This window comes from Anolis carolinensis, chromosome 1, assembly GCF_035594765.1.
Source record: "Anolis carolinensis isolate JA03-04 chromosome 1, rAnoCar3.1.pri, whole genome shotgun sequence".
In the NCBI taxonomy this organism is placed as follows: Eukaryota; Metazoa; Chordata; class Lepidosauria; order Squamata; family Dactyloidae; genus Anolis; species Anolis carolinensis.
Genome location: NC_085841.1, coordinates 76,525,063 through 76,549,468, shown reverse-complemented (window position 1 = coordinate 76,549,468; position 24,406 = coordinate 76,525,063). Strand labels below are relative to the sequence as shown.

At 38.5% G+C, this 24,406-nt stretch overlaps 1 protein-coding gene across 4 annotated transcripts in view; it reads left to right on the top strand.

Moving 5' to 3' along the window:
- Window positions 1–24,406, top strand: part of plekhg1 (pleckstrin homology and RhoGEF domain containing G1) — a 143,896-nt gene that overhangs the window by 107,674 nt on the left and 11,816 nt on the right. For all 4 annotated transcript variants that reach the window (XM_008116688.3, XM_062977445.1, XM_062977439.1 and 1 more), the window contains 11 exons: window positions 1,632–1,701; window positions 5,916–5,962; window positions 9,996–10,146; window positions 12,126–12,257; window positions 13,232–13,414; window positions 13,876–13,971; window positions 15,663–15,749; window positions 18,607–18,640; window positions 22,306–22,401; window positions 23,311–23,349; window positions 24,201–24,223. In XM_008116688.3, coding sequence (XP_008114895.2) covers window positions 1,632–1,701; window positions 5,916–5,962; window positions 9,996–10,146; window positions 12,126–12,257; window positions 13,232–13,414; window positions 13,876–13,971; window positions 15,663–15,749; window positions 18,607–18,640; window positions 22,306–22,401; window positions 23,311–23,349; window positions 24,201–24,223 — 958 coding nt within the window. The remainder of the gene's footprint in view (window positions 1–1,631; window positions 1,702–5,915; window positions 5,963–9,995; window positions 10,147–12,125; window positions 12,258–13,231; window positions 13,415–13,875; window positions 13,972–15,662; window positions 15,750–18,606; window positions 18,641–22,305; window positions 22,402–23,310; window positions 23,350–24,200; window positions 24,224–24,406) is intronic.

Below are 24,406 nucleotides of genomic sequence, written 5' to 3'. Positions count from 1 at the left end.
TTTTTTTCTTTCCTTCTTTAATACCTCCAGGCTGACGTTTGTGATGGTATTTATTATAATTGAGAGTACAATAGCATGATTCAGCTGAGAAAGTGTACTTCAGTACTCAGAAAGAAAAAGATAATGTGATTTATATATTTCTCCATGCCTTCAAAAACAGCCTCAGCTAAGGATAGTATATCTCCTCTGAACAAATACCTGGAGGAGGTAATGGGTTAGATGAGGAAAAACAAATTGAAACTAAATCTAGACAAAACAGAGGTGCTTGCCACTAGGGGTCCTGGAGGTGTGTCAACCAGTTCTGGATGGGGTTACGCTCCCCCTGAAAGACTGTGTTTACTGCTTGAAAGTGTTCCTGGATTCATCTCTCCAAATGTCAGCTTAGGAAGATGCGATGGTCAAGAGTACTTATTATCAACTTTACACCTGCTGAGCTCCTTCCTAGATTTGGAGGATCTAGAAATGGTAGTGCGTGCTCTTAACATCAAGGACTTGGAAATGCTAGCTGGTTCAAAATATAGCAGCCAGATTGATTATGGGAACATCTGGGAGTGAGCATATTACATCTATCCTAAAGTCACTCCATTGGCTGCCAGTTAGTTTCCGGGCAAAGTAAAAGGTGTTGGTTTTGACCTTTAAAGCACCTGCATGGTTTGTGTCCAGGTTACCTACAGGATGGCTTCTACCATACTATCCACCCCAAACACTTAGGTCCTCTGAGGGGAATCTGCTTCAACCAGCCAGAACCCGAATGGTGACCGTCACCAAGAGGACCTGTTAATCGGCCGCTCCAAGGCTGTGGAACGACCTGCCAGAAGAGCTCTGACAGCAAAATGAGCTGTTGGAATTTAAAACCCATCTAAAGACCTATTCTTCTAGCAGGCCTACTCAGCCAGTTTTAAGCATGAATTTTAAACTGGTGTCCTGTGTTTTAATCTCTGTCCTGTGTAATTAATATGTATTTAATAGAAATACATTTTAATATGTCTCTTTTATAAAACTACATTTTAATATGTGTGTTTATAGAATTTTTGCAATGTTTGTGTGTTTTGACTGTCCTTCTTGAACTACCAGGAGAGGTGGGTAAGAAATAAAATTATTATGAATTGCAGGGCACTCACAATAGTGTCATAAAACCATGGATTATTGGACTTCATATTCCTCTTGTAGTTCACTTGCAATTGTCCCATAAAGGTGTCTCCAGGTTGTTTTTCCTTTATTATAATGAAAAATATTTGGTTTAACCTTGCCTTGAATAGCAGTTAAGAAAGTCTACTGTACAAAAGCTAGAACTGATTTGTTGACACCTAAACACAGATGTGTGCAGTTTTTTACTCTCCTTGGGGAGCATAGGTTATGGGGACTGTCATAACAAGATCATTTCAAACTTCACCACTGCACCATTAAACAGCACCATGACTGCCACATGAATAAAGTGCTACCTGCCAGTAGCCCTCTCTCCTATAACGGGTTGAGTATCTCTTATCCATAATGCTTCAGATGAGAAGCAGTTCCTTTTATTTCAACTTACATTCAAATGTGCAATATTTCAATTGCAGACAGAATATGTGCATATATGCCTTTCTATTTATTAAAAATACTATTTTCCTTTTTTTTCTTTGTATAACTAGTGAACTTTTGCAAGACTTGGAAAACTGTGAAAATGACCCAGTAGCTATAGCAGAATGTTTTGTATCTAAGGTAAGCAATATTATTTTATTTGTAACGTTAAACAGGGCTCTATTTTGTTGCAGCTTTTTCATACATAAAGCTTTTTGATTATGACACCAGTTCTCAATTGCCTATAACTGATAAGTTGTTTTGCAAATGTAATCACATCAAATAGTTTTGCATGAGTTAATTCTCAACTTTTAGTTGAGTTCATATATGTATTTCATATTCTTGGTTGAATTTCAAAAATATCAAACATTTACAAATTAATGGTTGCATTTCAAAATTTTCAGACAATTGAATGTAGTTAATACTGACTTCAGTTTAGGACACTCCTTTTTCGACTTTACAGTGAGGACACTTTCTTTTCTGAGTCTGCCAGAGACAGCTTATGGGTGGTCCACAAATGTGCAATGAGAAATCTTTGACTCTGAATTCTTATTCCAAAATAGTTTGTGGGATGGATGTTTCTACTTTAGAAGTATGGAGTTGGTTTTGGCTTCCAGTGGTTCACAAGAACACAGAAAGCATCTGTCCTAACTCTTTCCCCTCCTACATCTATCTTCTCTCTTCTTATGACAGTTTATTCATGTTGTCAAAGTTCATATGGTAGTATGATCTGGAAAGATGTATTTATGGCTCTAAATAAATGTATGTGTCTTTATATGTTCTTGTACAAGGCAGGATGTGAACAGTTCCATGGATTTATGGCTGCCTTCTGCTGGCCACTATCCATGCCACTCAGTTCTAACTATTAAAAGATCCTTTCCTGCTTGCCAGAATATATGGCAATACTTTAGACATTAAATGCAAGTTGGATGAAACTGTAAATAATCTAAAGATTAAAATATATAGAATACTGGCTCAGGGAGAAGTATCATAAATTGCTTCCTAAGCAAAAAGTACAAACTAGTTCCCTCGCATCCCACCAAAACTGTACTTTTTAGAAACTGAACACCCCCCCCCCCCCGCTATTTATAAGGGGGTCCAGAGAAATGTCCAGCTATGTTCTGTATGCATAATGATGTGCCATTCTCTAGGAGAGGCCTCTTAAACGTGTGGCCCTCCAGGTGTTTTCAACTTTGGCTCCCAGAATTCCTGACAACTGAAAAAGTGGCTAGGACTTTTGGAAGTTGGAGGCCAAAACACCTGGAGGGCCACAGGTTGAAGAGGCCTCTCCAAAGGGTCCGCCAGAGGTTCAGAAGAATGACGTTGGTGCTGTATGTCCAGTTGTAGGAACTTAGCTGGATGCTTCTGTTTCTCTCCATTTTTTAGAAGACAACCCACCAAAATGTGGGTTTGATGTGGAGTTTGGTCATTTTGCAAGTTCAGTAGAAACTTCCATTTATCAATAAGTACATAAATAAGGGTGTAGATTGGACTTGTGTATTTGTAAGTTACTACAGAATCCCAGCCACTGTCTAAAAGTAAGTCAGTTTTGTAATGCCAGTACAAATCCTTAATTTGTGTGTTGACTATATTTTTATTAAACTGTAATACATTGTAGCCTCATTTATCAGGGCTGTCCATCTATTACAGTATTAAAGTCATTATATTGCATGGCAAAATACCACTAATAAATCTAGCACCGCTGTCCCAGTGGGACAAAGGATGTGTGTTGAGGAGTTTTATGTGACAGCGACCATAATTTCATCTACGTCTTTATTTTTCCTTCCCCTTGGATTTGTGCCAGGATGCAATCACAAAATATAAATACTAAATACTAGGAGGCTGTGGATTAATCAATGCCTTAGTGGATTTATGGGAGTTGAAATATAAAAGCAAAGTTACAGCCTGGTTGGAGGAGATCTTGGGTGGGGGGAGGGCAGAGTGGCTTGTCAATCAGTGAGGTAATAACACTGTTTATGGTTTTAGTCCAAACTTTAAAGGAGTTACAGAAGGTGTTTGGGAATATATCTTAGCAGCTTTATCTGATATGAGAGGCACCAATCACTACTGGAGAAAACACTTGCACAATGGAATACAGTCATATAAACAAAACCAATTATATCTATGGTCAGAAATCTGTTAGTAATTTCCAACAAGAGTAGTGTTGATAAATCTACACTTAGACTCCATCGGCTTGTTTTCTTTTAATTTTTATTTAGAGTGTGGATGTAATTTAATACTGAATTTTGCATTACAAAGAGGATGTCCTTGTTACTTTTACAGTGAGAACTAGAATGCGAATTTATTCCACCAGCTAATTACAGACTGTAATGTTTCTGCAGCAGATTGTGGTTGACTTTATTATTAGTTCCTTGCCAGGGGTAACTTTCAGCAGTAGCTGTTAATTTAAAACGTATGTATTTAATAGACTGTGGTTCAGGCTTATTGTTTTTATGTCAGTGAAGACAGCTATATGTATTTAAATCTGATGTGTAAGCAAAAAAGTATCAGCAAAGGCTCAGCTGAAGTCTTCTGTAATTGCTGGGTGGACTATCACTGTCTGGCAATAAGACAGTCTTTTAAGTAGGATGGAGAGTTTGACTAATCCTTTTAAAAAAAAAAAAAACCTCAGATACATTGTGCTTATCGGATGTCATCATGCACGGTGAAACGTTTCATAAATCCTTCTACTTCCCACTTGGGTTGCATACCCATAGATTTTATGTGTGAGTTCAGGTGGGATTATTGCATTAACTGAATTTTAAAGGAAATTTATCAATATTATGATTCACAAAATTATGGCCTTGCATGACTAGGGAAAGATTGCGAGCTTCAGATCCTTCCTGCTCTCTTTCCAATTTATGCAAGTTGTCTGATTGTAAACTAAAAGTGCTTGCGTCCCTTTAATATTTGTGTAGAAATGGGGATTTCAATAATTGCTGCTTGTCATGCAATCGGAGAAAAAGTGAAGTCTCCTGAAATGCTGTTTTACACAACCAGTGAAGGAACAGAAGTCCTCTCCAGTTGTCATTCTGGGAAGCCTAGTGCACAACTGAAAACGTATATTCCTGAAAAATATTACAGACCACGTTAACTGACTGGGTTGAAACATGAAAGATGCATGCATTGAGAGCATAAAATAAAGAGTTGTTTGCGTATACTATAGTTTGGAAACTGAATCCCAAATTAGATGGGAACTTGGACCAATGCATGGATTTGTCATGATGTCACTGCCATTTCATTTACACTGGCTGCTAGTCTTATTTCCAGGTGCAATTGAAACATCTGGCACTGACTTATAAAATTGTGTAAGATGGGATAAGGTGCCTGGGCCGAGCATCTCCCTTGTTTGTTTGAATTCTAGTATCATTTCCTGAGACTTTTTTTCCATATAGCTTTGCCAAGTGAGGTGATGGGGGTGTTCACAAAACCGTCAATCTTCCCAATGGTGCTGACCCATTGTGGACACAGCTGATGTCCACACTGTGCTGGTTTAGTGCTGGGTGAAGACCTTTTAATTCTCACAGGCTTTTGAAATCCTTTGATTTTTTTTTAAAAAACCATGTTAGTGCTTTTTACATCCTTACACTACTGATTATCTTTGCTGTTAATTTTGGCTTTTATTCTGTTACTGTTCTAATTTGTTTTTGATCTTAAGTTTACTATTATATTCTTGAGTTTTGGTTTTATTTTGTTAGCTGCTAAGATAGCTCCAGAAGGTAGGCAGCAAAAAGGTAGTGGCTAAAGAGGATTGAAATTTTGAAAGACAGGTTAGACAGCTCTGCAAGCTATATTTTACCCTAACCCTTTGCTTTTTTCTCAGCTGACCAGAAATAAGTACATTGCAGAAAGGAAATGATAATTTCCTGTTTCTGAAAATAATAAAGGAATAGACAAAAAGACCTTGATTCAATTGCTAGTCCCAAATAAACATATAGAATCAATAGTTGAATAGTAAACTGGCTCTTATATGAATAAGTTTGATAGCATCAGTGGGTCTGCATTATTTGGATTTGTAACTGGATTTATGGGTGATGTTCCATAGTGAACTGTACATTACCATAATGAGTCCACTTTCAAAAACAAGTTTCTAAATAGCACTGATACACGCTTTTGGTAATTAAGGTTTCTGTGTGAGTAAATGGGTAGAAAAGTAACACATATTTTTGCATTTGGGGTGGTGGACTTGGAGGGTTAGAGGACTAATATACACATTAAGATACAGTTGAACTGTAAAATTGTGGTAAGTAATGCTTTTTGCAAGACAGCTTAAGTGTTGATTTCTAAGTTTCTAAGTGGCTCTGATAAAACCAAGATACTACACTAAACTTTTTCTTACTGATTCCTATTCACAGAGTGAAGATTTCCATATATACACTCAGTATTGCACCAATTATCCAAGGTAGGAAAATCTGCTGTTTTGTAACCAGAAACGTGGTTACCTTAAACAATACTGATGTTCGATACTTCAGTATTGATGTTACATACTTCATTTTGTTAAGCTACACTTAGAGCACATAGCTCTATGAAGCCTACATATTCAGCCAGTCATATCCAGGTTCCCATATTTTTCATCCCAGGTAGAAAAATCTATTTGGAGCAGAGTGGGACAAGGCCATCAAGAGTGGATTTGTGCCCTGGTGTTTTATTTCCTCCAGGCCATCCAGGATTACCAGAGTGAAAACTGGTCAGGGCTGTGGTAGTGTAGAATTGGGAATTTAAGCAGGTGTTACTTGTTATCTGGTTGTGTGATGACCAACACATGATGAAATTTCTACACATCTGTTAAAGATGCAAGAGTCCTTTCCTGTTTTTAGTCGAAAACTGTCAGAACCCTGGCTGCTGGGCACCAAAAACCATACACGGAGGCCAATCTCTATCTAATATCTTTATTAAGGAAATATATAAAAGCAATAAAAACAAGTGAAGAATATAGTTCAGAAGCAGACCTTTCAAATGAGGTCAAATATAGTCCAAAAATGTATTGTCCAATAATTAATATTAGAGTTCAAAGTTTTAATCCACTTGACCGAAACACACACTTTGCCAAGCAATAGTGTGGGGAAATGTCAGAGTCTTAGAGTCCAATGAAGCTTGATAACAAGGCTGGAAATAAACTTGATTCTTGGCTAGGTCCGTGACCAGGAACAGGGCAAAACATGAAGCGTGGAGCATCCGTGGAACAGGGCAAAACATGAAACATGAAGCGTCCGTGGTTACACAGCAAGGCCAGGCAAAGGCTTGGAAGCTTGATCCAGGAAGCAAGGAACTGGGGTTACGAAGTCCACACACGATCTCTCTCCTGAAGCTGATCAATTGACTCCGCAAAGAATCTCCCGTGTCAACCACCTATATTGGGTCTCGTTTCCCGCCAACAAATCTCTTTCCCTAGAGAACAAGAAACGAAACCCAACTCTGTCCAGATGCAAGACTCCTTAGATTTTCCCAAGGGAAGCAGGCCTAATCAGTCTGTTGTTTGGCTGCAATCCGCAAACTCCTCCGCTGGGCTTCTCTGACTCCTCTGTCTTTAGAATAAAATTCTTTCCTGGGAAATGGAGGGGAGTTCTGCCCAAGGCCTGTTTTACTGAATTCTTGAGGGCAAACATCAATATCCGGCAGGTGAAGAGACTCCAGCTCTTGTTGAACTGTCACAATAGTACTAGGAACAGGACTACAGGGCCCATGAGGCATCACAAAAACTCTATTTCCAGCAAGTGCTGCTGCTCAGTCGTTTAGTTGTCTCCGACTCTTCGTGACCTCATGGACCAGTCCATGCCAGAGCTCCCTGTCGGCCGTCACCGCCCCCAGTTCCTTCAAGGTCAACCCAGTCACTTCAAGGATACTGTCCATCCATCTTGCCCTTGGTCGGCCTCTCTTCCTTTTTCCTTCCATTTTCCCCAGCATCATGATCTTTTCCAAGCTTTCCTGTCTCCTCATGATGTGGCCAAAATACTTCAGCTTTGCCTCTAATATCCTTCACTCCAGTGAGCAGCTGGACATTATTTCCTGGAGGATGGACTGGTTGGATCTTCTTGCAGTCCAAGGCACTCTCAGGATTTTCCTCCAGCACCAGAGGTCAAAAGCTTTCTTTGCTAAGCCTTCCTTATGGTCCAGTTCTCGCATCCATAGGTTACTATGGGGAATACCATTGCTTTGACTATGCGGACCTTCGTTGCCAGTGTGATGTCTCTGCTCTTCACTATTTTGTCAAGGTTGGCCATTGCTCTCCTCCCAAGAAGTAAACGTCTTCTGATTTCCTGGCTGCAGTCTGCATCTGCAGTGATCTTCAAGCCTAGAAATATAAAGTCTGTCACTGCCTCCACGTTTTCTCCCTCTATTTGCCAGTTATCAATAGGTGTAGTTGCCATGATCTTGGTTTTCTTGACGTTTAACTGCAACCCAGCTTTTGCACTTTTTTCTTTCACCTTGGTGATAAGGCTCCTCAGCTCCTCCTCGCTTTCAGCCATCAGAGTGGTATCATCTGCATACCTAAAGTTGTTAATGTTTCTTCCAGCAATTTTAACTCTGGCCTTTGATTCCTCAAGCCCCGCATGTCGCATGATGTGTTCTGCATACAAGTTGAATAGGGAGGGTGAAAGTATGCAACCCTGCCGCACTCCTTTCCCAATCTTGAACCAGTCTGTTGTTCCGTGATCTGTTCTTACTTTGGCTACTTGGTCTTTATACAGATTTCTCAGGAGACAGAGAAAGTGACTTGGTATCCCCATACCACCAAGAACATGCCATAGTTTATTATGATCCACACAGTCGAAGGCTTTAGAATAGTCAATAAAGCAGAAGTAGATGTTTTTCTGAAACTCCCTGGCTTCCTCCATTATCCAGCGGATATTGGCAATTTGGTCTCTCGTTCCTCTGCCTTTTCTGAACCCAGCTTGGACATCTGGCAACTCTCGCTCCATGTATTGCTGGAGTCTGCCTTGCAGGATCTTGAGCATTACCTTACTGACATGGGAAATAAGTGCCACTGTATGGAAGCTTGAGCATTCTTTAGCGTTTCCCTTTTTTGGTATGGGGATATAAATTGATTTTTTCCCAATCTGATGGCCAATCTTGTGTTTTCCATATTTGCTGGCATATGGCATGCATCACCTTGACAGCATCACGTTCCAAGATTTTAAACAGCTCAGCTGGAATCCCGTCGTCTCCTGTTGCCTTGTTGTTAGCAATGCTTCTTAAGGCCCATTCAACCTCACTCCTCAGGATGTCTGGTTCTAATTCACTCACCACACCGTCAAAGCTATCCTCTATATTATTATCCTTCCTATACAGATCTTCTGTATATTCTCACCACCTATTCTTGATCTCTTCAGCTTCTGTTAGGTCCCTGCCATCTTTGTTTTTGATCATGCCCATTTTTGCCTGAAATTTGCCTCCGATGTTTCTGATTTTCTGGAAGAGATCTCTTGTCCTTCCTATCCTGTTGTCTTCTTCCACTTCCATGCATTGCTTGTTCAAAAATAGTTCCTTGTCTCTCCTGGGTAACCTCTGGAATTGTGCATTTAATTGGGCGTATCTCTCCCTATCACTGTTTCCTTTCTCCTTCCTTCTTTCTTGGGCTACTTCCAGTGTCTCCGCAGACAACCATCTTGCCTTCTTAGTGTCGCCAGGTCTTTTCAAGCAACAAAGCAGGCAGTTGCCAAGCCAGCCCCAGAGAACCTGGTATATGTAAGGGAGGTGCATATAAAATCTTAGAGGAGGAAGGCCTCTTGTGTGAGTTTTAAGTTCCTGTAACAGTAGAGGTCTCTTGGGAGCATGAAAGCCTTTGAAGTGGTCATTTTATCACATGATTTGAGAGAGGTTTTATAGAGTCCTACCTGGCTATAGAGTAGAGAGTAAAAAAAGATTACGTGCCAGTCTTCCTGCCAACAAATGGGCCCCCAGAGAATTTGGTATGTAATTTGAGGTAATTTTGCTGCATGTGAAACACCGAGTCATTCTGTTCTGAGCACAAGCTAATGCTTGTTCTTCCAGTTCTCACTGGATCAAAAAGATAGAAGCCCAAAAGGTGTCAAACTACATCAATACTGCAGTGTGGATATACTCATAGTCAGGGTGTGGTGCTCCTTTTGGACCACTGAACCCCAATAATATGTGCATACAAGGTTTTCTCCTGTTATGTAATATCAGGATACCTGTGATGCAGTAGCACTCTCTGCTCTTTTAAAACCACAAACTCTAGTAGCATTTTCTTTTCCAAAAGTCTCTTCAAGCAAAAGGCAGTGTGATGGCAATCTCAAGCATCACAGTTTGCAGAGTGCACAGTTGCCAAAAGCAATATTTGTAAGCATCTTGCTTGGAGTGGTCTTATGGAAGGAACCAGCAGTGTAGTGTAGGCATTGTGCATGTGAAGCTATGGTTTCCTGTATATTTAATGTACGAACACATCATGAAAGTGTTGTTTATATCTTTTACAGGTCAGTGGCTGTACTAACAGAATGCATGAGGAACAAGTCTCTGGCCAAGTTCTTCAGAGAGAGACAAGAGGCATTACAACATTCCCTGCCATTAGGATCCTATCTCTTAAAACCAGTCCAGAGAATACTCAAGTATCACCTACTTTTACATGTATGTTGTCACTGAAGTACCTCTTCTTTGAATGTCTGAATTGTACATCCATTAACTGCAAGGGGTGAAGTATATGGCTTTTTGTTTGATTTTTTTTAATTGCATAAATTGGTCACTTTTATTTGAGACAAAACACACTTTTGTGACCTGATCCAAACTGTCTAAATCAGGAGCCTTGCATTGGGGTTCCTGTTCAAAAGTCATTCTCCATCCAATGTTTATTCACCTTTACTGGTGCTGCTTATTGCAAACTCCACTTTTGGTTTAAAATAACAACCAGAGAGGAAGTGATATGCTGCAACTTTGCTCAGTGGTGGAAGCAGTATGAAAACGTCATCCACCCATGCCCCAATCACCAGTAACTGGACCTACTTATGTCAGAATGATAGATTTTTTTTGTTTGGTGTCAAACCAGGGGACACATATGTGAACTGTTAGTCAACATTTGGAAAGCCACTATTCCCTACCCTGATTATAAGCTATGGCTATATAATTTATGACTCATAAAAAAGCACATTCCACTTCAAAAAAAAAAGTATCAGCAAGCCTCCTGCCATGGCCTTTATAGCAAAATGCCAAAATGTCACACCCTGGAATCTCAAACTATCACTCTATTCTGACTTATCTATTCATTGTGTCATTTCTAGTTCATGTACTGCTTATCATATCTAAAATGACATTTCAAAGTGGTGTCAATGACTAAAAGCCATGATCCAAAATATGGCTATTGGGCGGAATTAATTCTGGTAGATTGAAAGTTCTTCAAGTTGACACAAACAGGCTTCCTTAGAATAATAAGTGATTTCAGGGTGTCGGTATTATGTCCAAATAACAATTGATGCTAACCCAAGAGTAAATTATAGGACTTTCTCAATAATTTGAGATTCTTACTATCTGGTTGACAGAGTGTAGTATTTCTTATTAGCCAATTCTCACAGCAAATCTCATTGCACAATCTAGATAGAAATCATGCTTGGAAGAAGCGCGCATATATAGGATGCCCCAGTATGGCACCAAACAAGCTTCAGAATTTGAGGAGCAGGGAATTGGGAGAAGCGAGGAGGACAAAAAGGAATACTGTAGGCCCTCCATATACTCAGGCTCTGTATCCATTGTTTAACCATCCACAACTTGGAAAAGGCTCTTTCCCCTGAAATTGCAGTAAGTGCTGGGGTTGCAGAACTTCACACATACTGGGATAAGAGCTCTGTGTTATAGAACCAAGTTTATATGAGAACACATTCATTGTACATATTTTATAGCTTTGTAATTATTGATCTAGAACATGTGTCGAACTTGAGGTCTATGGGCTGAATGCAGCCCACCATGTCATTTTATATGGCTCTCCAGATGGGGAACTACTCCTATATTTCTCATCACTAGACTGCATGAACAAAACTGATGGGAGTTGTGATACAGTAACATCTGGAAGGCTGCAGTTTATTCAGACAGGATAGTAGGTTTGAATTTAGATACAAGACTTGTGGATAGGATGTCTGACGTTAAAATGTCATTTAACTTTTCCCCAACCTCTGAGCCACAAGTGCTGTGGGGTTGTAATTCCAATTATCCCCAGCCTGCATGAGGTATAATCAAAAGTGATAGGTAAAAACTAAAGAGCACTGGCCACTATGTTATAATTTATAGTTGGCCTTCTATATCCAATGGCCCTTTGAAGGCTGATGTGGCCCTCCACGAAAATGAGTTTGACATCTTTGATCTAGAGCAGTGGTTCTCAGCCTGTGGGTCCCCAGAAGTTTTGGCCTTCAACTCCCAGAAATCCTAACAGCCGGTAAACTGGCTAGGATTTTTGGGAGTAGTAAGCCAAAACATCTGGGGACCCATAGGTTGAGAACCACTGATCTAGAGAATCCAAAGTGATGGAGCTGCAGCTAAATGTGTGCTAAGCATCAGATTATTAAGTATAATCTGCTTGCCTAATGTGAATTTTATTTTATCCTCATTCCCTCCTGTTCTAGGAGATAGAAAACCATCTTGATAAGGACACTGAAGGTTATGATGTGGTATTGGATGCCATAGATACAATGCAGAGAGTGGCATGGCATATTAATGATATGAAAAGGAAACATGAACATGCTATCCGTCTACAGGTGAATAAAAAATACTTCCCTGAATTATTAAAATAATTCTATTTAAACATAAACTGATTTTGATTTTACTGTGTTTTGATCTCAAAATTTATTTGCCAACATGATTTCCAAGAAATATTCCTCACCCACTACTTGTCCAAAAAATGGGACTGTGGCAATGGTATCTCTCAGCACCTGGGTTGGGCTGTATTAGACAGACATTGGAAAATCTGCAAGGATGGAGACTCTTCTCTTTAATATGACAGGATTGTAGTGTCTTTTAGTAGTGACAGGGTCTCTCATGTTTTTCCGGTGGGCGTTAAATAGACTTGAGCTATATAATCTAGTCTCTACCCTCCCTCCTCTGCACTTTTCAGGGATTAGTTGGGGCTGGGAAGGATTTTTCTTCATGCCATTGTGGCATGTTATTCACTTTCTTTGGGTTGGGTTTATATATCTTAAGCTTTCTGTATGTGTAGTCGCCTTTCAGAAAGCTGTTGATGTTAAGTAGCTACAGCTATTCGTCACAGCTGATGGGAATTAAGGTGTGAAAGGAAAATCCCATACAACAAAAGGGATAGGGATATGAGAGCGAGATAGCTCTGGATGGCCCACCTTCTATAGTAGCTATTGGGATTCATTCATTCAGGCATAATTTAGTTTGGATTCAGTTTATTAAAAGTGCAATTGAACTTGTGTATCATGTGAGAGAAGTTTTATGATGTAGAAGCTACAACTAGAATAGATCTATTGGATCTACACACATATAAAACCCACTGATTCAGCAGATCTCCTCCATTTGGGACTAGCAGTTGGATTTATGTCCCGTTGGGAGAAATGTGCAATTGCTATTGATGTAAACAAAATGCTTTTTTTCACTCATGACTGTAGAAAGAACATACTAATATATGTTACATAGTTCTTATTTAAAAGCATTGAGAGGCAATGGTTTTTGACTCAGTTAAGTCTTTCCTTGCCTGTTCTCTCTTTTTCAGGAGATTCAAAGCTTACTGACTAACTGGAAAGGACCAGACCTTGCAAGTTATGGGGAGTTGGTGCTAGAAGGAACATTCCGCATCCAGAGAGCCAAAAATGAACGCACTTTGTTCCTCTTTGACAAATTGCTTCTTATTACTAAGAAGAGAGAAGAAATGTTTGCTTACAAAGCTCATATTTTGGTATGGCTGGTTCTACTTATTTTGTGGGTGGGGGTTCAGACTAAGAGAATGAGCAATCTATGTACTGCAAAGGAGAGGAAGTAAGCTATTGTAGCACTCAAAATATAAATATGTCCATTGTACTATGGCAATTGGTTTTGTTGAGTGTTGTTTTGATTGAGTTTTAACACTGCTGTTTTATACTTTTATGTTTTATTGAATTGTGCTTTTATTTGGATTGTTATATTTAACTATGTTTTTTATTTGAAATGTGTTTTTGCTTTGATGGATTTCTTTGTATTAGTGTCTGTGGGCATTTTGTCCCATATGTAAGCCACCCCAAGTCCCTTCAGGGAGACGGTGGCAGGATATAAGGATAAAAGTATTATTACTATTATTAAATAGTAAATAATGTTTAATAAATTTAACACATTTTCTATAGTAATCTCCCTCTGACTGATAAGCCTTTCTTTCTGTTTCAGTGCGGCAATCTCATGCTGGTGGAGGTGATACCAAAAGAACCCCTTAGCTTTAGTGTTTTCCACTACAAAAATCCCAAGATGCAGCATACTGTTCAGGTATTTAAAGGCCACAATACTCTGCCGCGAATGCAGAGTAAGGGGTTACATTGCTTGTGATATCTATCCTAGGAACAGTGGTGACAGTGTCAAACACATTATTGGTACTGCACTTAAGGTTTTATATAAGAAAGCCTGAGAAAGTTGCCTTTTTGAACTGCACTTCCTAGAACCCTTAGCTAAAGGGAATTGTTGTGCAAAAAAGTAATATTCCCAAGCTCTAGACATGATTCGGCCCTATCCAATTGTGCATCACCCACCACCTACTGAGAAAAATAATGGTTCTAAATTAATGCAGTAATCTAGTTAGACCTGGCTTTTAAAGAAGCTTGAGCTTTTTCCAGCCCATTGAAAATTAGACAAAATGTTAATGGATTTGGAAAGCTATTCTCTTGTTGCAGTTTAACCTGATTCAATTCATCTTGAATCATGTATCTGAGTTCTAATATTTGTTTCCCCTTTGGAAGCCAATTTGAGGAAAATCTAAAGCAGGAAACCCCTGCTGGCGCAACATATTAAAGCGCTGAGCTTCTGAACTTGCAGACCGAAAGGTCACAGGTTCAAATCCAGGGAATGGAGTGAGCACCCACTGTTAGCTCCAGCTTCTGCCAACCTAGCAGTTCGAATACATGCAAATGTGAGTAGATCAATAGGTACCGCTCTGGCAAGAAGGTAATGACGCTCCATGCAGTCATGCCAGCCACATGACCTTGGAGGTGTCTACGGACAATGCCAGCTTTTCAGCTTAGAAATGGAGATGAGCACCAACCCTCAGAGTCGGACACGACTGGACTTAACGCCAGGGAAAATCTTTACCTTTACCTACCTAAAGCAGGAAACAGTTTAATTTAATAATATCATGAGTTTGGAGAAATGAAACCTTGGATGTGGTCTTTGGAGAATTAGTGATTGGTGCTATTAAGGCAATATTTAATGTTAGCTTTTTAGAATTTACTGTGGGTGAATAATTAAACAATCAAATATGACTTTCCCACCATTCATTTCATGCAGTTGAATGTATGCTTACAAGTAGATTTCTTTAGGAATATTAATTAATGAGTTAATTTGAGAATTTATATCTCATTTTTCAGTCAAATTATTCTTCTGCTATAAGTAGTATCTTGTATTGGTATGTGAACATTGTTTTCCCCCGGTTCTAATCTACAAGACCATGATAGAAAACCATTGCAGAAATGGAAAGGGGAAAGCGACAATTGTGTCAAAAAGTTGTAAAACACAAAATGCAAATACAAAACACATTATTATCACATTATTGGAAACATTGTTTAATTTATTTTCCAGCCCTTTATGTTAGTTGTGGTTTAATGTTTTGAAACAAGACACAGTAGCACATTACTGGAAACATTGGTTAATTTGTTTTCTAATGTTTCTTGTTTGTTGTTTAGCTTCTTAATAGTCAAAAGTGTTGTGAGCTATTTTGAAAGGACCCTTTGACATAACATTTGAAAAACAATAGGCATGAAAAAGTATTCAGAGATAAATACTGTACTATCATTTCAGGGGTGTAATGGTGTCATGGTGTCCTGACTCATATTTTCCATGGAGAAGTTAGATAATTAGTAATAATGACAAATTTCTTTTCCTTTATTCCTTATTTGTGTTCTTAATCTAACTACAATCAATCTCATTTCTTTCCTCATTTTGTGTGTGTTCTTGTAATCTTGCAACAGGCTAAATCACAACAAGAGAAGCGCCTCTGGATTCTTCATCTGAAGAGATTAATTCTAGAAAACCACCCTGCCAAAATCCCAGCCAAGGTAAACCAACTCAAAAATTTATTCTAGTGTGTTCTTGCTCACTCTCTCATTCTCTCCCTTCCAATCTTTGCTTTTCTGATAGCTACATATGTGCAGTGACATCATGACAAATAGCACATCAACAAAGTTCAGTTGAATCCAAGCAGTGTTTTGTAAACAGCCTTGCTTTCCAGATTTTATACAATTATTCTTACAGGCTAATTTGTCTGCCTATTTTGTGAGCAAACATAAAAAGCTCTTGGAATTTATATGCTGGCAAATCAGTTGTCATAACAATAGAGGAAGACAATTCCCCTCAACTCATTCAGACCATTAATCCATCCAGTTTAACTCAATGTACACTGACAGGCAGTAACTCTATAGAGTTTTCAGACAGGACGGGACTCAGGCGGCTAACAATCTCACACTTTAGTCACAATTTGAATTTGGTGCTGTCTGTATGCAAACCATGTACCACTGGCCCTTCCCTAATCCAGTGCTTCTTATACTGTGGACCCCCTACACTCAATGTTGGGGTCCTGAATTTTTTTTTCTGAATATAATGTAGTGGCTGTTTTAGACAGCTACATGATTAATTGTGCAATGTTTGCAGTTGACTCTGCAGAATAGGCCTCAGCTGTCCTTCATTAAAAAGGAACTCAGCCTGTTTAGCAAGCCTTGCAAGTGCTGATGTGTTATCAGTAAATGTTTGTTTTTTATTCCCATTTTATATACTTATATACCTGAGGTCACAGACACATTTATTGGATCAAGAAGGGTTCTGAGTGGAAAAGTTTAAAGAGCCCTGCCCTAGTGCATTATTTTAGCAGAGTTCTGGAAAGAGGCTGGATCTTTAACGAGGACACTTGTTATGATTAGTGAACATTACATATTAAATTAAAAGTCTGTAATAGTTACAGAGTATGGTTTTCCACCTTTCCATGTCTATTATGTATTTATTTATTTGTTGTTTGTTTGTTTGTTTTTTCTTATCCTGCCCTTCTCCTGATATAGGGATTTAAGGTAGCTGACCAGCAAACATGACACAATACAGTTAAAACAAAGCCAAATGCATCAAAATATGAATTTAAAACTTAATAATGAAGTAAATATTTGTGTTGGAACAAAAGCATATTAAAATACTTTTAAAATTACCTTTAAAAACTACACACACCCTCCCTTTAAATCCCAGCAGCCTGCCCCTCAAAATTCCCTAAATGTCCAATGTATGCCTAATCTTCTATTTTTGTCAGAAATAGGTCTTGGGGTATGTTTGTGCAAAGCTCTTTTATTAATCCTCACAGTTGCTTATTGGGTGGCCATTGCTGTACAATACTTAGGAAATCTCCCACCTTGTGGATGAGAGAAGGGAAAAATACACTGGATCCATAACTGAGCCAAAATTTTACTCCATATAGGTCAGTGCTTATCCTGCCTGTATTAGGTCTGGTCTGAAATTCTCTGTGATTATTGTGATATGCACACAGAGTTGTCGTGCAAGCAGTCTTCCTTTGTTGTCATGGGTGCTTGCATTGGAAAACCTGTGGGTCCCTAGATGTTTTGGCCTTCAACTCCCAGAAATCCTAACAGCTGGTAAACTGAATTGGGTTTCTGGGAGTTGTAGGCCAAAACACCTGGGGATCCCAAAGAAATTCTTTTCTGGTCCTTAGCCTTCAGATTACTATTTTCAGATGTTCCTATGTGACACCTAGTGGAAAATGGCTGAGCAACAACTCCTGATCATGCAAGCATATTGTATATTATCTTGGTTATTGCCTTGTTGTCTGAGTTTTTTTCTATATTTTTGTAACCATTCTGGTGAAATTGGTAAACAGGAAAACTGGAGCCCTCACAGCAGAATCCATTTTGGGGGTGGCCCTCAAGGGCTGCAGAGAGGAATCCCAACATTATATATATTATTATTCAAACTTATATGCCGCCACTCCCCTAGGGCTCGGGGCGGCTTACAAGAACAGGCTAAAATCAACAACTAAAACATCTTTAAAACATCTTTAAAAACATCTTAAAAACATCCTAAATGCACCTTTTAAAACATCAATAACAGAACTCAAAAAGCCTGCCATTGTGTTATATATTAGTTGTACTCTAAAATGCTGTTGCCATTGACAGCTGGTCCTGAATGCTCTTCACTTTCTGCTGAAAATGGGGGTTGGGGGGGGGAGTATATCAAAGTGCTATTTTCATATGAAGGTGGTCTGATGAATATGTGAAGCCCTTGTAGAATTAAATGGTTTCCCAATGCAAGTACCCATGACAACAAGGGAAGACTGCTTGCACGACAACTCTGTGTGCATATCACAATAATTACTGAGAATTTCAGACCAGACCTAATACAGAAGGATAAGCCTTGCTGTTTTTAATGACAGAGTAACCATTGTCCAGCATGTATCCCCAAATTTAACTGCTTCAGAAAAAGCAACATATTCCACCTTGAGATATTGGATTGCAATACTTTCTTCAGAGGTACTTGAGAAAGTTGAGTTTTGACTATGAGTTAGGAATTCTGTTTCTGGTTTTTAAAATAAGGTTGAATTTGCACATAGGTCTAAAGATGAAACTCTGTAATAAAAGAATCTGTGGATAAGGGGATGGGTACTCATTGCTCAGCAGTTTCTAAACCCCTCTGCTGCTTACCCACAGTAAATGTTTCTTACCTTTTAAATTACGTATTTTTATTTCAAGACCATAAATAAGCCTGATTCATAGAAAAATGCAACAGAGTGCGTGTGCACAGCCCCTTTTCAAGTACAAACATGATCTCTGGTTCTATCCAAACTGAAAATTTTAGTTCTGTAATTGGTCAAATGCATTAGATCTTTGGCCTTCATATAATTACTGTATCTTATATGTTTTTCAGGCCAAGCAAGCAATTCTTGAAATGGATGCCATGCGTAAGTATGTTTTGTTTATGCAGTTTGTCTTTTTAATGTTTTACAGGTGAGGGATAAAAATAGTATGAGATGAAAATGTGTTCTAGATGAACGAAACCTCAAAGTCTCTGGATAGTCATAAAATGATACTGTCCCTTAGTATTTAGTCGGTTTTGGCATCTCCACTGATTAACGGACAGGGAGATCCTGAAAACATGACCATGGCCTTGTGCATTTGTGTTTGACCTGATAAATACATCTGTACATTTATCAGGCCAAACACCTGATTTTTTAAAAATGTCCAGTGCAACTACCTTTGCTTTTTATGTTGTGATAACACGAATGTTGCCTTACATTTTTTTTTCTTTCTCCAGGCCCTTCGGTCTTTGCTTGTAGCTGCTCAATATGAGTTTTAAGACATGGGCAGGGCTGTAGCTGGGGGGGGGGGGGTAGGGTTCAACCCCGCTCATTTTTCAGGTTTTTTAAAACCTGATTTACTCATGATTTTAACTGGTTAACCAAATCCTCATGAATGTCCACTGAAGTTTATCTGTCTTGAATGTCCACTGAAGTTGATTGATGGAGCCTGATTTCTAAATTATTTTGTGTTATGGAACTACTTTTCATGATTTGCTAAAAAAAAAAAGTCTCCACACACACACACACACACACACACACACACACACACCTTACCCCTAATTTTTTTCTGGCTACAGTCCTGGACATGGGGTACATTATTTCAGTATTAATTCAGTCTGACCACTTTATCTTTTCATAGCACAATGCTATGCAATCATGGAGTTATAATTTTACAAAGTCCTTAGCCTTCTGCCAAAGAATGTTGGTGCTTCACCAAACTACAAATCCTAGAATCTAATAACATTGAGCCATGCTAGATAAAATGGTGTCAAACTGGATTGGCTCTACATCCATAGTTACAGATCATCAATGTATGGTAATTGGGGATCTAACTTACTGGAACAGGGGAAATTATTGTTATGGATGATGGTGATTAATAATGAAAAGCACAACTGAAGAAATTAGACACACATGCAATATTGTCTATTCATGTTGCTCTGGTATAAATAGTTCCTACATAGCTATTATGTGTGAACACTATAGACACTATCCTCTCCAGAATTGAATTAGGTTCTAGGAAGTCTGTATCTTTTGCTTTTGTTCCTTTTACCTAAGACTCACTCACTCAGAACTTTGAGAAAATAGGGACCATTTTTGAGTCAGATATTCTCCCAGCACCCATGCCAATAGAAATTCTAGAAATATGTTTGCAAAGTAAAAATGTAAGCCAGCACATGATAGACAGGAGTTAGATGGCCATCTTTTGGGAGTACTTTGATTATGTGCTTCTGTGTGGCAGGAGATCGGACTAGTTTTCCCTTGGATCTCTGCCAACTCTTTCACTCTGATTCTAAGCATTTTCCATATTTCAATACTGATATTTCTTTTATTAGCATATTGAAAGAGGTTAAGCGTATTTTAAAAAGCCTTTCTCATGCCTTAAGGCATGCATTAGATTTGTATGGGAACATAAGTTATAAAGGACCCACCTGCCACAGGGTGTAACTTTTATTCATTCACTTTATATAATCCTGCATTTGTGTGTTCTGAATAGTTATATCCTTCCCACACATTACAACAGAAAACTGAGCCCCATTTCCTAAATATATTTATCGGCCATTATGTCCATAAGCATCATCATTTGTTTATTAGTAGTACTGTTGGCATTACAGTAAAGTCTCACTTATCCAACATAAACGGGCCGGCAGAATGTTGGATAAGTGAATATGTTGGATAATAAGGAGGCATTAAGGAATAGCCTATTAAACATAAAATTAGGTTATGATTTTACAAATGAAGCACCAAAACATCATGTTAGACAACAAATTTGGCAGAAAAAGTAGTTCAATATGCAGTAATGCTTTGTAGTAATTACTGTATTTATGAATTTAGCACCAAAATACCAAAATATATTGAAAACATTGACTACAAAAATGCGTTGGATAATCCAGAATGTTGGATAAGCGAGTGTTGGATAAGTGAGACTCTACTGTAGTTTTATTTGGTCAAGTAAACACTTCCTGCAACTAATATTGATAATATACCAAACAATATTATTCTTAATAGGCCAATGGAACAAAGAGCATTCTGTGTTTAGTTACCAAGAGTGCTGCACAGATATTCATTATTATAACTGCTAGCTGTACTCTTCAATAAATGACTGAGGGTTGTTTCTCTGTTTATCAATATCATCATAATAGACCTTGCCCTGATCTTTTTCCAAAGAGACAGTGCACCACCGTCCCATTGATGGCAACATGATCTACTGCACTGTCATTATATATAATTGCATCATCCTGCAGTATCATGCATAGAATCATAGAGTTTGAAGAGCCTTCAAGGACCATTCAGTCCAACCCCCTGCCAAGAGGCAGGAAATTTGCATTCAAAGCACCCCCACAGATGGCCATACAGCCTCTGCCTAAAAGCCTCCAAAGAAGAAGCCTTCACCACACTCCAGGGCAGAGAGTTCCACTGCTGAACAACTTTCACAGTTAGGCAGTTCTTCCTAATGTTCAGGTGGAATCTCCTTTCCTGAAGTTTCAAGCCATTGGTCTGCGTCCTAGTCTTCAAGGCAGCAGAAACTGAGCTTGCTCCCTCTCCCTATGACTTCCCCTCACATATTTATACATGGATAATATGTCTTTTCTCAGCATGAATGACTATTTGCTACATTGTAGCTAATGTAAAAAAAAGAGTTTTTAAAACAGTATTATTTAACATTACTGAAAACTAACAAAATTATAAGGATATGCATGACAAGGAAGGAGATCATTTTTATAATATAGGAATACATTAACAGGAAGTATTGGGATTTTCTTTTTTTACAAATTATAAGAGAAGGACTGAATAAGAGTTGGCTTTGACTGTGCCAAATAAGAGAACCAACCTGGCTTAGTGGTTTGAGTGTTGCAATTGGAGACCAGGGCTTGAAACCTCATTTGACCATAGAAATCCATTAGGTGACTTTGGGCAAGTCACTCAGCCTCAGAGGAAGGCAAAAGCAAACACTCTGTAAACAAATTCTGCTGAGAAAAATCAGTGATATGTTAACTTGATAATTGCAATAAATCTGAAATGATTTTGCGCTCAGTAAAGTTGGCAAGATGGTTTGAGCCACACTTTGCTCTGTATCTGTGTGTGATGTTTTACCTTCCCTATGAGTGAATGGCAACCGCAACCAGGGACAAAACTGGTTATTCATAATTATATATTTCTATTTCCTAAGCTTGATATTATATTACTGATCTGCTACATTGCCTATGAATGCTTTATCCAAAAGTGTTTGGGAATTGGTCTGCAGGCCATTTATTTAGATGAGAGGGGCATCTCCAGGGTTTTGGTACTCTAAGCAGCTGCCAAGTTTTTAAATGTTTAGATCATTTGATAGGGACAAAAATCAAAGAGAGCTTTTGAGGACAGTGAGTGGGGGAAGCTGAATCTGTTCTCAAATGATCTCAACCATTACTAAGTAAGCCTGGTCCGGTCTATACAGACATTGTCTGAGTCTGGTTTTCTGTAAATACTTCACTGTGACAAACTCTTGGGGAATGGCTGATCTGATGTGCCAAGTAATAATTAAATATAATATTTCTACTTTGTAAAAGATCACCCAGGATTCCATTATACTACAGAAGGAGAGTTGAAAGCATCAAGCAATTCTAAAGAAGGTGTGACCCAGCAGAGAGTGAGACGGAAGTCAGGTAATAAAACGTCTTGTTGCTGTCCATGTGCTATGGTTATAAACCATAGCAAATGTTTGTCGTTGTAACTCTTATAGTACCTTATCTTTTGCTATGCTTGCTAGGGTTTTGGACAATTGAAAGCCAAACCTACCTGGAGGCCAGGTCCCTGATATCAACCCTAGCAGCAAACCCTATTTGCTTGGCCTTGATGTGATCATACAAATTTCAGTGTTGACAATCAAACACGGTTCTGATGGTTGGTCAATGAAATTCTGCACTGCAGAGATTAGAGAATGTCACATTCCTGCTTCTGTGCCAGCTAATGGTTGTGATTGACTAACAACAACAACAACAACAACAACAAAACTTTATATACCAAACAGTAAAAATAACATAAAGTCAGAGGCAAAGTGTGAATGGGTAGCAGGGAGCAAAGGCCAGGATTACACCACTTCAGACCTGCTGAGTAGCTAACAAGGGTTAAACTAATTAAACTAGCACCCATAAACAGAATCTCCTCCAAGAAACGTGTCATGTGACCCTCCAAATGCTTTTGGATTGCAACTCCCAGCAGTCACCTTTTTATATTTGGCTAGTGGTGCTGGAACTTGAAGAGCTCTAATCTGGAAAGCTACCCAATTTCTAACCCTCATTTATACTGAATTTCATTTTCTCCCACATTTGAATTTTGCAAATGATGCATGATGCTTTAAAAAAAAAAAGGATTGAAATGCTTACCCATTCCCAATTGAAAGGACAAAACATTGTCACTTTTTCCTATATTCAAATATTCTGTTAACATCCGATTAAAACATGATTGGAGTATTTCTCTATCCCTGTGCTGCGGTTTTATCATGTTTTTAATATCATCTTTGGGTTACAAAGTATAAAATATACTAAACAAACAACTATTTGTTCTCCCCTTAGAACCTTCGTCCAGATCGCATAAAATTATAAAATCAAGTGGTAAGTTAAAACATTACTAAAATATAGAAATTTTAATTAACAATTAGAATTAAAACACCATGTCGCAATCTTGTGTATAGTCTTAAACCTATGTTGTTAAAAATTGCACTGAAAAAAGCCATGGAGGGGTAAGTAGCCATAAAAGCAAGCAAAGAGAAATGCCACTATTTGAGGACAGAAAGGGATATGTTGAGATGCAGCCTCATCACTTCTTGCTTGACAGTTTTATCTGGACATTTGAATATGTATATCCTGCTCTGTCTCAAGTGATCTTAAAGGTGGCTTACATCTTACCTTCTTTTCCTCCAGATTTAACTGTTGGATTTTTAACCTTTGTATGCCTCCTTGAGCCCCCTTAGTGGGTTTAAATGAAGTAACAACAACCATGATAGTAGTGATTGCAGATTTGTGGCTTGTCACATGATCTTGGACTGCAGTTCAAGTAATCCCCAGCCATGGAAGTAGTTTTTTTAACTACAGGGCCACAGTTTCACCAGACATCTTTTGAGATTGATGATCATTAGTTAAATCCTCTTCTTAATTCCTGGTGACCTGTGCCTTTTTCTGGAGTTGCCTTCTACCTCACAAATTCAGCGAAGAGCCAGGACAAATTTTTCACAGACATTCCCATATCCCCATAAATATGCTTAAACTTTAAGAGTGCTTAGTTATAATTTATATACGTCAGAGGGTGCATGTTACATTTTAATTGTGAAGGAAACAGCTCTTCGGAGTTAAGTTTGAGTTAAAAATCTCATGAAGTAGATATTCACAGTGTCAGTATACTTGCACAATATCGTATTTTATTAAATAATACTTAAGAATACTTATTTTTCCCTTCTCAATTTCAGAAATGGATGCAGGCATCCAAAAGGTAAACTATATCATTTTGTCTCATTGATGCCTCTGTCAATTGAATACAGTGCTTTAGATCTGGAATATTTTGATAGTACAAGGTGAACATCCCTTATCTAGAAATCCAAAATCAGCAATACTCCAAAAGCCAAAGTTGATCACATGGGTAACACTTCTACTTTTTGATGGTTCAGTTTACACA